This window comes from Pristis pectinata, chromosome 9 (assembly GCF_009764475.1).
Source record: "Pristis pectinata isolate sPriPec2 chromosome 9, sPriPec2.1.pri, whole genome shotgun sequence".
In the NCBI taxonomy this organism is placed as follows: domain Eukaryota; kingdom Metazoa; phylum Chordata; class Chondrichthyes; order Rhinopristiformes; family Pristidae; genus Pristis; species Pristis pectinata.
In genome coordinates, this window is record NC_067413.1 from 6,238,068 (window position 1) to 6,253,828 (window position 15,761).

The 15,761-nt window shown below is 44.2% G+C and overlaps 1 protein-coding gene across 1 annotated transcript in view; it reads left to right on the forward strand.

Moving 5' to 3' along the window:
• The window catches only part of mtdha (metadherin a), a 71,358-nt gene extending 57,138 nt beyond the window's left edge, over positions 1–14,220 (forward strand). The window contains exons 10-12 of the mRNA XM_052023535.1: positions 1,236–1,355; positions 3,390–3,543; positions 12,356–14,220. Of these exons, the coding sequence (XP_051879495.1) occupies positions 1,236–1,355; positions 3,390–3,543; positions 12,356–12,426 (345 nt within the window). The 3' untranslated portion in view covers positions 12,427–14,220. The remainder of the gene's footprint in view (positions 1–1,235; positions 1,356–3,389; positions 3,544–12,355) is intronic.
• The last annotated feature ends 1,541 nt before the right edge of the window (positions 14,221–15,761 follow it).

Genomic DNA, 15,761 nt, shown 5'->3' on the forward strand with positions numbered 1-15,761 from the left:
TGGAAGCAGTAGTTTCGTTAAAGGTTTAAATAAAAAGGGACTAAAGTGTTAGCTGAAAACCTGCCAGGAAACGTAAGTGCCTTCAAAATAAGGTGTGGATAATTGCACACTGATGTGGAAAATCTAGAGCTTAGGGGGTCACAAACCCGATGGCTCAATTTATAAATGATACGAAGCTAATGGAGTCGGTTGGCTACAAAGTTAGTGAAGTAAAAAAACTGAGGGTTTTTGATAAAGGGAATAGAAGTGAGGAAAGATCTGTAATGGGGTGGCAGGCAAGAGAGGTTAAGTGAAGGAATGATGGTACAAGTTGAAAAGAGTGGATTTTTGGATGAGATCAAACTGAGGCCACATCTGCTCTCAGCAGGGTGTATATTTAAAAAAAAATACCAGGGCACTGTTTTAAACAGGCAGAGAAGTTTGAAGTAACATACCCACTTTGATCCCTCATCAAAAAATCTGTAAAGCAGACTGTTTCTTATCACCTTGTTGCTAGTGGGCTGGTTCTTGTGCATTTTCTACAATGTTATGCTCCAAAAATACTTCATTGGCTATGAAAAATGCTAAGTAAATGCAAGCATTTTCTTAAAAAAAGTGAGTCTGGGCTGCTTGATTTCTCAATTGGTGTACTTTGGTAGCCCGTACGTTTTTTTTTGGTGCACCATACACCTGCTAACGGACCGATCAGTTTTCCCAGTGATGTCTTTTATAGCAGAATTGCCCACTAGCTATCTAAAGAAATGGTTAATCACCCTGGATTTATCACCTCGTGGTTACATTGATACCCAAAGTTATCTGAATCAACAAAATCTTGCTGTTGGTGAACAAATGGCTTGGTGTTGAAAAAATTGCAAACTGTTGGAGGAACTCATCAGGTCAGGCAGCATCTGTGGAGGCAGAGGGGTGGTTCACGTTTTGGGTTGAGGCCCTGCATCAGGATTTCAACCCAAGAAAACGTCGACCATCCCTCTGTCTCCACAGATGCTGTCTGACCCGCTGAGTTCCTCCAGCAGTTTGTCTCTTGCTCCAGATTACGACATCTGCAGTCTCTTCTCATGATTTGGAGTTGAGTTAAGTGATGCAAGACAGATGTTAAAATTCAGAAAGAAGCCTTGTATGCAGAGATTAAAATGCCAGTGTACAAATTTTCAGCAGTTTTCTTTAAGGAAAGTTGAGGTTCTCAACTCTGTACTTATAAGTGTATTACAGTCTAAATATTTTAATTTAATAAAAAGGAGGTGGAGGATCAGGAGAAGGAGCCTACTTGTGGAGACCAGGAGCAGCTTGTGCAAGCCCAGCCTGAAGAAGAGAGTTCTTCACCCGTTGAAACCATATGCACTAGTGAACCAGCTGAGGTAAGAATGAGCAAGAAAAGCAAACTTACAGCCTATACTGGGAACCTGAAATAAAATGGAAGATGCTGGGAACACTTTGGGACAGCAAAGAGCAGCTGGTAGAGCTGCTGCCTCACAGCTCCAACAACCCCGGTTCAATCCTGACCTCCGCTGCTGTCTGTGTGGAGTTTGTACATTCTCCCTGTGACTGTCATTTTCCTCCGGGTGCTTCTGTTTCCTCCCATATTCCCAAAGAAGTGACATTGGTCACTGTTAAGTTGTCCTGGTGTAGGTGAATGGTAGAAGCTGGGAGAGATGATGGGAATATGGGGAGAATAAAATGGGATCAGTGTAGGATTGGTGATAGTCGCATGCACTTTGTGGGCCAGATGACCTGTTTCTTCTGTGCTGTGTGACTCTGACTCAATGACTATGACACTCAGTAGCAACAAATAATAAACTGGAGGAATTTGGCACCAGGACTCCTGATGCAAGGTTTCAACCCGGAACATTGACAGTTTCACCTCCACCCCTCAATAGATGGTGCTTGACCTATTGAGTTCCTCCAGCAGATGTTTGTTGCTCCATGATACTCACCAGATCAAGTACACTTATGGAGAGAGAAGACGTTGACCTTTCAGGATAATGACCTCATTTGGTTGGTACTCAATCTACCATTTTGATGTTCACTCCCTCCATCACTGGCACAGCATAGCTGCAGTGTGTGCCATCTTCAAAATTCATTTACTCGCCTAGGCTACTCTGATAACACCTCCTTAACTCATGATCTCCTACCTTAAGGAGGAACAAGAATAGCAGGTGCACGGGAAAACCAAGTCTCCTCCAAGTCACATCACGCCCTGACTTGAAAGTGTATCAGCAGGTCTAGATCTTGCAACTTCCTGCCATGGGAACATCTTCACTACATGGCTCACCCCACCTTCTCAAGGGCAATTAGGGATGGACAATAAGTTTTGGCCTTGCTAACAATTTGCCACACCCATAAATGGATATATTAATCAAAAGATGCTTGTTCCTCAGATTGCTAAAGAAATGGAAAGACTCATGTGGCTTTGTAAACAGTGTATCTGATCTGTTCAAGATAATTAACAAAGTCATTTTGAACAGTGTGGTCAAAAGTGGAATTAAATTAGCAGAACTTGGAGCCAAATTATATAGTGTTTTGGTCAGTCCACAGACATTTCTCACTGTGATGAAAAGGAGAGTTAAATTCTAGGAATCCTGTTTTATGAGAGACCTGTAGAAATTTAGAACTGAACAAAGCCCATCTCTGTGGAGGATTGAGTGCCTCCCATTAAAGATTTTAGGGAGGGCTGGTTAACAAAATTAACAATTTAATTAAAGCAGTATGGCTGTGGATTAGCCAAACAAAATAGGCCACAGAATGTATCCTGTACAGTGGCAGACACTATATAATGACATTAAAAGTCAATCACATGCAAGCAGTCACAGCACTGCTGCCTTGAATATTGGGGCATCCTGACTCTGATGGATGAGCTCCAGAGTGAACTGATTGAGACTCTCGACGATTCCACCTGACTTCCAGTAACAATAACTTCCAAAGTCTACTGCCTGCATCCTGCAGCTGTATCTTCAGTGAACTCCCTCTATCCTGCTCATCCACCACACAGCTCACAAACTCTCCTCAGGATTTAAAAGCCCTGTTGTTCCTATCCTCAGTTTTATTTCTCAAGAACTGTGTCTCTGCTTTCCCCTAATCTTTGGCTCTTCTACACATCCCACCTCTTCCACTTTTGGTTTCTAATAGCCTTTAGCTGCCTAAACCCCACGCTCTAAATTCTTCCTTATTGCCACCTCTAAAAGCTTTGGAGACTACAGCCGCACCGTTCTTAAACTCGGCATCTGTTGCTCTTTAAGCCTTTTGTGAAGTGCAATGGAATGTTTCTCTGTATTTATACAAGTGTCTGTTGTTGAAAGGCAGACTAATGTTTCGGTTGTGGGTCTTCATCTGTGTATGTTGAGAGTTCAGAAGTTGTGCTTTAACCTTTTCAACGAGGTGTTGTTTCTCCACAGGTTGAAGAGGCACCGCCAGTCGTAATCAGCCAAGAACCAGCTGTCATTGTGAAAAGTTCTTCCCAGGATATCACTTCCCAAGTGCCAGACACACTATCTGAGTCAGAACCTTCTGCTTCTGTTGCTAAACAGAATAGCCAGCCTCCTTCACAAGGTCAGTATCTGGATTCTTCCTAATTGTTCCCCCTTGAATGAAGAAATTACAGTGCCGGGCATGTAGGTAGGGTATTGTTGTATCAACAAGAGTTATTGTCTTTCCGTAATTGTCCTTGAGAAGCTGGTGGTGAGCTGGCCACCTTGAAGCATTGAGGAACTTGTGGAGATGCTCCCACAGTGTTGGGTAGAGAGTTCCAGGATTTACAGGCGATATATTCAAAATCAGGATGGTGTGTAACCTGGATGTGAACTTGCAGGTGGTGGTGGTCTCATTGCCTGAAGCCCTCTCCTCAGTGGTACAGCTCCCTCGATTTGGTAGGTGTTGTTGGAGTAGTCTAGATGAGTAACTGCAGAGCATTTTTGCAGCTGGAGCAATGGTATGCTGATGGTGGAAGGAGTGAATGTTCAGGATGATGGATGGGATGCTAATTAAGCAAGCATCTTTGTCCTGGATGGCGTTGAGCTTGTTGGAACTGCACTCATCCAGGCAAGCAGAGAGTATTCCATGACACTCCTATTGTGTGCTTTGTAGAGAGAGGAAAGCCTTGGGTTATTAGGAGGTAAGTGAATCTCTGTGAGATACCCAGTCTCTGACCTGCTTGTAGTCACAGCATTTATGTGGCTGGTCCAGTTGAGTTTCTGATCAATGGTGACACAATGACGTTGATGGTGAGGGGTCGAGGCAGTGGTAGTGCCACTCAATGTTAAGCACACTTGGAGTGTTGCATTCAGTTCTGGTCGCCTCATTATAGAAAGGATGTGGAAGTTTTAGAGAGGGTGCAGAGGAAATTTACTAGGTTGCTGTCTGGATTGGAGAACACGTCTTATGGGGATAGGCTGAGCAAGCTAGGGCTTTTCTGTTTGGAGCGGAGGATGAGAGGTGACTTGATAGAGGTGTACAAGATGATAAGAGGCACAGATTGAGTGGACTGTCAGAGACTTTTTCCCTGGGCAAAAATGGCTCATGCAAGAGGACATAATTTTAAGGTGATTGGAGGAAGGTATAAGGGGGACGTCAGAGGCAAGTGTCTTGCACAGAGAGTGGTGGGTGCGTGGAACGCACTTCCAGCAGAGGTTGTGGGGGCAGATACATTAGGGACATTTGAGAGACTCTTAGATAGGCACGTGAATGATAAAGAAATGGAGGGCTATGTGGGAGGGAAGGGTTAGATAGATCTTAGAGCAAGATAAAATGTTGGCACAACATCGTGGGCCGAAGGGCCTGTACTGTGCTGTTATGTTCTTTCATCGGAGGTTTGACTCTCCCTAGCCCCACCTAATGCACTGACAGATCAGCCACACGTCTGTGTTCTGTGAATGCATTATTTTAGTGTCGAGGGAGTTACTGTTTTTACACTGAGCTATTTCTGGGTTTTGGGACTGAAGTGGTTTCTCACATTAACGGCCTTGTTTGTGGCAGTTTTGATTTGTCTCTTCATCTTCTCAGTTAATGTATTTTTAGTGTACTGCCATCAAAATGCAATTTATAGTTGTCATATTTTACATGCATCATGTGAGGTACAACACAACAGTGTTATCCTCAGCTTTGAAACTTGAAGCTATTTTTAAGAACGTTGTTGCGTATTTGGGTCAAATGTGCCACATCTGAGTATTTCAGTGCTGTGTGCTCCACACAGTGCTGTGGTTCTGTTGGGTGATCTTTGTCAAGGTGGGAATAGAGGAGGCTTTTAGTCAACAGAGAGCTGAGAATTTAACTCCTTCCGACTCTTGTCTGGAAGGTAACTGGTAGTCTAGAGACTGGGGCTAATGATCTAGAAACATATCCACTTGTGCTAAGAAGCCAACTAGCTCACCAACGTCCTTGTCTATGATTCCAAAGCCATGGCAGTGTAGTTGGCTCCCAACTAATCGGTTATTATCGTCACGTGTACCAAGATACAGTGAAAAACTTTGTGTGCCATCCATACAGATCTTTCCAAACATAAGAACATCGAGGCAGTCCAAAGGGAAAAGCAATGACAGAATGCAGAATATAATGTTACAGTTACAGGGAAAGTGCAGTGCAGGCAGACAAATTAGGTGCAAGAATCACGGCAAGGTAGATTGAGAGATCAAGCATTCATCTTCATCGTACAAGAAGTCAGTTCAAGAGTCTTCTAACAGTGGGGTAGAAGCTGTCCTTGATCCTGGTGTGATACGTATTCTCAAGCTTTTGTATCTTCTGCCCAATGGGAGGGGGAAGAAGAGAGAATGTCCGGGGTGGGTGGGGGTCTTTGATTATGCTGGTTGCTTTCCCGAGGCAGACAAAGTCCACAGCTGGTGTCCGTGATGCGCTGAGCTGTGTCCACAACTCTCTGCAGTTTCTTGCGGTCACAGGTAGAGCAGTTACCATACCAAGCTGTGATGCATCCAGATAGGATGCTTTCTATGGTGCATCTGTAAAAATTGGTGATGGTCAACAGGGATATGCCGAATGTCCTTAGCCTCTGGAAGGCCATTCGTTTAAGAGCAAGTGTGAGGTGGCCAACAAACACTTGTCTTACCAACATCACCCACATTGCATGAGTGAATTTAAAAGACTTGTGGCGTATGGATTTGGCACAACTGGTAGATTCACAGCTCCAGCAACCCAGGTTCTGTCTTCACCTCCAGTGCCGTCTGTGTGGAGCGTGCACATTCTCCGTGACGTTGAGAGTTTCTCCGAGATGCTCTGGTTTCATCCCACATGCCAAAGATGTGCTGGGTGATTGGTAAAATATATGCTGTAAATTACCCTGAGTGTGTGGGTGAGTGGCAGAATCTGGGGAGTTGAAGAGAATGTGGGAAGAATGGTTTGTGGGAAAACGGAGTGGACTGGGATTGCTCTGTGAGCTGAGGTAGGTGTTGTGGACTGAATAGTATCTACCTTGGTTGTCAGGGAATTAAAAATATATATACTGCTGTCACCAAAGACCCCTGCACCTTATCCATTTCCCTCACTCCATTGCCTGTTGCCTCCTCCAAGAATGATGATGATTGTCCAGCAAACTTAAAACTTTACCTGAACACTAAATAATTTTACAGATGCACTGTTCCCTGAGCTGCCTCAAACTTTCGGAAATGAAATTCGTGTGATTACCAATTTGTTTCTGAATTTATAAAGTCTGCTCAAGCTTGGTTAGACAGTTCCTAAATTCCAGAGAACTAAGAATTGCATCATGCATGTTTTGTATCATATTTCCATACAGACTCAGAAGGAAGTAATTCAGTTTATTGAGTGACAAACAAAAAGCTGGAGAAATTCAGTGGTTAAGGCAACATCTGGATTAAAGGTCTACTGTCCATTTCCCTGCACAGGTGCTGCTCTGGATTCCAGTATCTGCAGTCTCTTGTCTCTCGGTTCATTGAGTCTCTGCTGGTTGTCACGAGACGACCATCAGTCCCATTGCCCCACTTATCCCCCTGTAACATCTCTCTCATATGCCCATCAAATGCCCCCAGTTCTCCTATCATTTGCACTAGTGGGTAATTTACGGTAGCCAATTTAACCTACCAGTATACCTTTGGAATGTGGGAGGAAACCATAGCACTTGGAACAAACCCAGGGAGAACGTGCGAACTCCACACAGACAGCACTGGAGGTCAGGATCGAATCTGGGTCTTTGGAACAGCTACTTTGGGTAACTCAGAATACTTGATTTGGGTAGAAAGATTGTACAACTTTAGGCACCGCTCCCTTTGGAAATGGTACAAAGTTGTTTTGCCCACCGCCTTGGTTTATGATTTTGAGATGTCAATGCCTCCTAATTGCCTTTTTTTTTCCTTGAGTCGAGTTTATTGAAATGTGCAAAAGTACGGTGAGGTACAGGTACAATGGAAAATTTGCAGCATCATCACAGGCACACAGATTCAGACAACGCAGAACATAAATTATACATAAGTTATACACAGTGAAGAAAAAGACTGCAAGTGACATTAGTGCAAAATCACAATTAGAAACAAGCAGTGCAAGAGGTGGTCCGTAGTGCTCCTCTGCTGAGGTAGGGTTAAGATTATGTAGGTCTGTTCAAGAACCTGATGGTTGTGGGAAAGCAGATGTTCCTGAGCCTGGTGATGTGGGAATTCAGGCTTTTGTACCTTCCGCCTGAATTCCCACATCACCAGGCTCAGAACAGCAGCGTGAAGAGGGCGTGACCCGGATGGTGGGGATCCTTGATGATAGATGCCACCTTGAGGCAGCGCCTCCTGTAGGTGCTTTTGATGGTGGGGAGGGCTGTGCCCGTGATGGACCGGGCTGCGTCCACTACTTTATGCAGCCTCTTGCATTCCTGTGTGTTGGAATTGCCATACCAGGCCATGGTGCAACCAGTCAGGATACTTTCAACCTCCCACTGACATTCAGTAATCAGTTAAAATACCACAAGGAAGAAGTTGCAAGCCAGAGAAGTGGTGAGTAGTGGTGTTGCTCTGTGCACCCTGGCTGGTATCAGCTTGAGGGGGAGGGGAAAGACCAAGCAAGGAACCAGCACTAGATTTTGACATAGAGCAGTGCAGAATCAAAATGCCAGTCACATTTTGGATACGTGGAATGATGATTGGAGCCTCTCTCCTTAAGAGCTACATTACACCCAAAAGAGGCCTGGAGTCTTGTTGAACATTGGGACTAAATAAAATAAGATGATTGCATTGAACCTGAAAGGTTCTGAGAAAGAATGACGGGGTAGATGCTCGGCAGTTGTTTTCTGACTGGAGGTTTGAGACAACAATGGTGGTCTAACAATGTGACCCACACTCAGGGATTTAGGAACAGCTTCTTCCCCTCTGCCATCAGGTTTCTGAACGGTCCACAAACACCACCTCATTATTCCTTCTTTTGTTGCACTATTTATTTTGTAACTTTGGAGCGTAGAACAGTTCAGCACAGTACGGGCCCTTTGGCCCACGATGTTGTGCCGACCTATATAAACACCTACTCCATGAGCAATCTAACCCTTCCCTCCTACACAGCCCATAACCCTCCATTTTTCTTGCATCCATGTGCCTATTTAAGAGTCTTTTAAACATCCCTAATGTATCAGCCTCTACCACCACCCCTGGCAGTGTGTCCAGGCACCCACCGCTCTATTTTCTTTTTTAAAAAAAAACTACCTCTGACATCTCCCCTAAACTTCCCTCCTCTGACCTTAAATTGATGTCCTCTGGTATTGGCCATTGCCGCCCTGGGGAAAAGGTGCTGGCTATCCACTCTATCTATGCCCCTCATAATCTTATACACCTCTATCAAGTCGCCTCTCATCCTGTGTCACTCCAAAGAGAAAAGCCCTAGCTCGCTCAATCTTTCCTCATAAGACATGTTCTCTAATCCAGGCAGCATCCAGGTAAATCTCCTCTGCACCCTCTCTAAAGCTTCCACGTCCTTCCTATAATAAGGTGACCAGAACTGAACACAATACGCCAAGTGTGGTCTAACCAGAATTTTATAGAGCTGCAACATTACCTGGCGGCTCTTGAACTCAATCCCCTGACTAATGAAGGCCAGCACACCATACGCCGCCTTAATCACCCTATCAACTTGCATGGCAACTTTAAGGGATATATGGACTTGGACCCCAAGATCCCTCTGTTCCTGCACACTGCTAAGAATCCTGCCATTAACCTTGTATTCCACCTTCAAGTTCATTCTTCCAAAGTGTATCACTTCACGCTTCTCCGGATTGAACTCCATCTGCCACTTCTCTGCCCAAGTCTGCATCCTGTCTATATCCTGTTGTAACCTTTCTACACTATCCACAACCCCTCCAACCTTCGTGTCATCTGCATACTTATTAACCCATCCCTCCACTTCCTCATCCAAGTCATTTACAAAAATCACAAAGAGCAGGGGTCCCAGAACAGATCCCCGTGGAACACCACTGGTCACTGACCTCCAGGCAGAATTCTCTCCATCTACCACCCTCTGCCTTCTGTGGGCAACCCCATTCTGAATCCAAGCAGCCAAGTCTCCACGGATCACATGCCTCATGATTTTTTTGGATGAGCCTACCATGGGGGGACCTTGGCAAACGCCTTATTAAAGTCCACATACACCACATTCACGCTCTACCTGCATCTATTCATTTCGTCGTCACCTCGAAAAATTCAATTAGGCTCATGAGGTATGACCTGCCCCTCACAAAGCCATGCTGACTATCCCTAATAAGACTGTGCTTCTCCAAATGCTGATAAATCCTGTCCCTGAGAATCCTCTCCAATAGTTTGCTCACCACTGACGTAAGACTCACTGGTCTATAATTCCCAGGATTATCCATGTTACCTTTCTTGAACAAGAGAACAGCATTTGCCATCCTCCAATCTTCTGGTACCACTCCTGTGTTCAGGGAGGATGCAAATATCATCGTCAATGCCCCAGCAATCTCTTCCCTCGCTTCCCGTAGTAACCTGGGGTATATTCCATCCAGCCCCAGGGACTTATCTATCCTAACGTTTTTCCAAAGCTCCAATGCTACCTCTTTCTTAACCTCAGCATGTCCAGCACATTAGCCTGTTCTTCGCTGACCTCACATTCATCAAAGTCCCTCTCCCAAGTGAACACTGAAGCAAAGTATTCGTTCAGGACCTCCCCTACCTCCTCTTCCTCTGGGCACGTTTCCCCCTTTATCCCTGAGCAGTCCAACTGTCATTAGTCATCCTCTTGTTCTTCATGTACGTGTAGAAAGCCTTGGAATTTTCCTTAATTCTACTCGCCAAGTAGAATTTTTTTTATAGTAATTTTAAGTCTTTGCACTGTACTGCTGCTGCAGAACAACAAATTTCATGACATATAAGCCTGGTTCTGATTCTGAAAAGAGCCAAGATGACAAATTTGTTCACCCATGTGGTTGTGAAGTTGATTCACAGAGTTGTGGATGCTGAGTCGTTGTGTACAATCGGGAATGGGGTTAATAGTTTTTTGGTTACTGAGCAAGTGGGGACTGGGTGGGAACATAAATGTAAAGTTAAATGTTCGCCATAATCTTAGTGAACAGCAGAGAGGGCTAAAGGGACTGTATGTCCTTTCACTTCTTGTGTGAGTGGGCCTAATCACTTATCTGTGAAATGACCATCTATCTAGGCAAAGTAACATTCAGCACAGATTTAAAAAGAACACAATTTATTTCAGCAGCAGCAAGAACATTTTTTAAATCATTTGAGCTATTTCAGAAGTCAATTACGAGGTGGGTCTGATGTTACCTGTAGGCCGTACCAGGTAGGTATGCCAGACTTCCTAAAGGACATTAATGAACCAGTTCTTAATTTTACAAGAATCCGGGAGGTTTGTGGTCATCATTGCTATGACTAGATGTTTTTCCAAATTCCAGGTTTTGAACTGAATTTGCCTACCATGGTGGGATTTGAACCCTGGTCTCTGGATTGTTTTGTTCAGGTCTCTGGATTACTAGCTGACGAAGAGAAGTGAATTTAAATGGGTCTTCATGAACACAGATGACCATTATAGCTTTAAATACAGTTGGGTTCATTCACATGGCTTGTTTGATCATTCACCGCCAAATGAAACATTACTACTGGTTGAATACTGACAGTGCTTCATTTGTTGCTGCTCTAATGCATACCACAGCAACTCATATTTCTGGAAATCCCTTTCTCTATACTTTACAAACTGAAGACACATTTCTCTAATTCTGGCCTTTTGCTCTTTCCTGAATTTTCATTGTCCTACCATTGGTAGTTGTGCCTTCAGTTACGAAAGCCCTGAGCTCTAAATTTGCCTTCTGAAGCCTCCCAATCTCTCCACTCCTTCCCCCCTGCTCTTTAAAGCCTGCCTTTAGAACGTAGAACAATACAGCACAGGAACAGGCCCTTCGGCCCACAATGTTGTGCTGAACTAATTAAACTAGTAATTAAATGCCTAACTAAACTAATGCCTTCTGTCCATATCTCTCCATTCTCTGTACATTCATGTGCCTTTCTGAGTGCTTTTTAAACACCTCTTTTGTATTTGCCTCCACTACCACCTCTGGCAGTGCATTCCAGGCACCTGCCAGTCTATGTATATAAAACCCCGCACATCCCTCTAGTATTAGACGTTTTGACCCTAGGAAGAAGATACTGGCTGTCTACTCTGCTTCTCATGATCTTATGAACTTCTATCAGGTCTCCCCTCAGCCTCTGCTGCTCCAGAGAAAACCACCCAAGTTTGTCCAACTTCTTGTAGCACCTGCCCTCTAATCCAGGCAGCATCCTGGTAAACCTCTTCTGCACCCTCTCCAAACCCTCAACATCCTTCCTATAGTGGGACAACCAGAATTGAATGCAATTCTCCAGATACAGTCTAACTGGAATTTTCTAAAGCTGCAACATAACTTCCTGACTCTTGAACTCAGTGACTCGACTAATAAAGGCAAGCGTGCCACCTTCTTTACCACTGAATCAACCTGTGAAGCCACTTTCAGGGAGCTGTGGACTTGGACCCTCGCCTTTGTCCATTGTTTTTGTCCTTTTTTAGTTGGGCATCAAATTTTGATAACGCTTTGAAGTTTTTTGCTGTGTTGATGGTGCTTTATAAATGGAATTTATTGTTGGAGATGATGTCTGATGATGAAAGAGGTGTGATTAGTCTGGTGATTGTAATGGTGCTTCGGAGTGTCCTCTCAAACCCATGATCTCTATTGCCATGGAGGACAAGACCCGCCCCGGCAAGGTCCTCTCCAAGTCACACACCCATCCCGACTGCGTCTAAATCCTGGAAGTTCTGCCCCTACTGTACTACAGGAGCATCTTCATCACCACCACCTTCTCCAGGGCAAGAGATGCAGCCCTTGCTGGCAGTGCCCGGATCCTGAAAATAAATAATTTCTCTTTTCTTATTTCAGCAAAATCTGAGGGAAGCTGGGAGTCACCGAAGCAGATTAAGAAGAAGAAGAAGGCAAGAAGGGAAACATGAGCTTTTTATTTTGTATTCAGTTGTCAGTTGTTATGCAAAATGATCTTGAAGAAATCTGTTTATGCAATAATTTGTGAAAATGTACAGAATTTTATAGAAAATTTGACTGTAATTTTTATTAAAAAACCTATTGCAAAGCGCATGAGCAACTTGATTTGATACACAATGTGAGAAGCTTCAAGTGAAACACACTGATGCTGTCTACAGCCACTTATGCTGGGTCTAAGTTTGTTGACACTAGGAAATGTGTGATTTTTACATTTAATTTTTTTTTTAAAAAGTGTTTCAGAAATACCTGCGGAACCAAATCACATATGACCATTAGCTCCACACAAGAAACCTTCAGTGAGAGCCTGTCTTTTAAATTAAGGCCAGGCCATATGAGGATTAATTTCTAGAATAAACATTGCAATTCTATTTCTCCCCCCCCAACCCCTGCTGCCCCCCCCCCACCACCTCCCAAACCCAGGTTTAATTTCAAAGGGATGGAAGCTGCTGCTGACCTTGGGAGGGGCTGTGAGCTGCAGCAAATGAATTGCTTTAGCAAAACTCAATTAAATGTAGATTGCATGGTGTTCAAACTGTACTGGGTTGAGTGACAAGCAGGAAGGAAAAGGGAAAGTAAACATTTAGATAGCTTTAATATTTGTGGACGGAATTTAAATTTATATCAGGAATGACATTTTACTGCCTTAACCTGTAGTTTAGAAAGAAAAATGTTAAAGGAAAATTGCAATTTGCTTCAAATCATTAAAGGCTGATTCAAAACAGTGGGAAGGGTAGATGGGGAAAAATTCACCACGTGTGTGTGTGGCATTTCGTGCTAACTAAATCCGGAAAAGGTGTGGCAAAATACCCATGGACATACTTCCTTGAGAAGTAATCTCGTGATGCCATTCCACCGATTGATTAAAGTGGTTCTGCACAGCCTGGGGTGTGGTTCTGCGCTGCATTTAGCCCCTGCTCCCCAAAGATGCATGGGTGTCGATGCCAATCAATAGTCACAAGGCTTTGGCAGACAGCATAAACTAACTGGATACTGATCATTGACAGCAGAGCAATTGGTGTTGGTCACAGCGATGCTTCCAGCCACCTCGGCAGGCCAGAAAGGGGAGCAGGGCGGTGAAATTAAATTGGATGTGGACAAATGGAATTACTTGAAATGCAAGGTTTGAACATAAAGATGAAGCACAAGTACTAAAGAAAAACACCAATTATTAAACTTAGGTTAGAACCTAAACCATAACCACACAGGTAAATCTCCAGTTTCTACTTTGCAGTGTTGGCATCTAAGTATTGTTAGAAGTAACTAGTGCATGCAAAGTCACATGCATTGTTTAATAACTTTACCAGCCGTACTTTCTCTTGATAAGGACCGTTGTATGTTCCACTGCCTCCTTGAGTTAACCTGATCATACCAAGCCATGATTATTGTTTTTAAGTGGGTGTGAAATGTTCAAACTACTCAGTGGAAGTAAATGGGGCCGAAGTTAAATGAGCTGATACTAATGGTACTTAGTCCACTAATCTTCTGTGTCAAGACTTACCGAGTTTGACACCAGATTGCTAAAATTTTGCAAAGTTTAAATAATGGTCATTATGCTCCCGATAACCTGCCTTAATTGGTTATGACGTGGTATTTGTTGTGCTTTTGTAATTACCTTGATTACTAAAGTTAAACAAATGTATTTATACCTGTTTCAAAAACATAGCAAGTATGTTTACATGTTCTAAAGTTTGTTAAAATGCAATGAATTTCTAAGTTGATTTGTTGAAATAAATTTAGCAAATTAATATGCGTGCATTGTGTGCAGTTTTTTCTGTCCTCCACCCCCCCCCCCCCCCCCCCCCCCAAACACACAGTCACACGGAGGAGGAGGCAATTTGTTGGTGTCAGTGGACAGAAGGAGGTAACCTGGTGTGGAAGGAAGTGAGGAAGGTGGAAGGAATGAGGGCTAGACAACAAGATATCTTTATAAGTCACATGTACATCGAAACACACAGTGAAATGCATCTTTTGCATAGAGTGTTCTGCACTTCCGGCGCCAACATAGCATGCCCACAACTTCCTAACCCGTACGTCTTTGGAATGTGAGAGGAAACCAGAGCACCCAGAGGAGACCCACGCAGACACAGAGAATGTACAAACTCCTTACAGACAGCGGCCGGAATTGAACCCGGGTCTCTGGCACCTTAATAGTGTTATACTAACTGCTACACTACTGTGCCTGCCCTTAGGAATAGTAAAGGGAAAAAATAACTGGTGGGTGTGGTCTATAGGACACCAAATAATAACATTACAGTGGCACAGGTAGTAAATCAAGAAATAGATGTAGCAGAGGATGTGGAGAGTCAAGGATTCATTTCCCCAGCTGTGGCCTTCCACCCCACCAACTTTCACATTCAACAGACCACTCTCCGCAGTTTCTGTCACCTTCAGAGATTCCACCAGCAGACACGCCTTCCCCCCTCCTCCCCTTTCAGAAATCCACAGGGACTGTTCCCTTCACGACTTCTGTTCCCACCAACCACCACCCTCGTGGCACTTTCCCTTGGTGATGGAAAACATGCCCTCCCACCGCCCAGGGGCATAAACAGTCTTTCCAGGTGAAGCAGCGATGCACTTTCACTTCCAGTCTAGTGTACTGTGTTCAGTGTTCGTGGTGTGGTCTCCTGTACACAGGAGAAACCAAACGCAGAATGGGTGATCACTTTGGGGAACACCTGAGTTCAGTCCACAGAGGAGACACTGAGCTTTCCGTGGCTGCCACTTTAATTCCCCATCCCACTCTGACCTGTCGATCTGTGACCTACTGCACTCTCACAGTGAGGTACAACGCAAACTCGAGGAGCAGCACCTCATCTGTCTGGCTACGTTGCAGCATTCTGGACTCGATGTTGAGTTCCACAACTTCAGGTAACTTAATTTCTCGGTTGGTATCGGTCATCCATCTGTAATACCTCAACCTTTTTTTTAACTTTCCTCTGGGAGTGAAAAATGTGCCCACTCAGACCTGCCAAGCATTTCTTCCTACTCTGCATTTTACAACCCCTATATTTGTTTGTCTATGATCTCTCTCTCTCTCTCTCTCCCTCACCCCTGTCTGTCTCTCTCTCCCCCTCCCTCTCCCCCTCCTCCCCCTCTTCCTCTCTCTCCCCCCTCTACCCCCCTCTCTCTCTTCCCCCCCCCCAGTTTCTCACTCATTCTCTCTCACCACCCTCCCCCCTTTTTACTCGTTGACCAGATGACCTTGTTTTCCCTGTTGGTCACCCTGGTTTTACATTCCCCACCCTCTGCAGTTTAACAGGCATTTTTTGTCTCCTTCCCAGTTCTG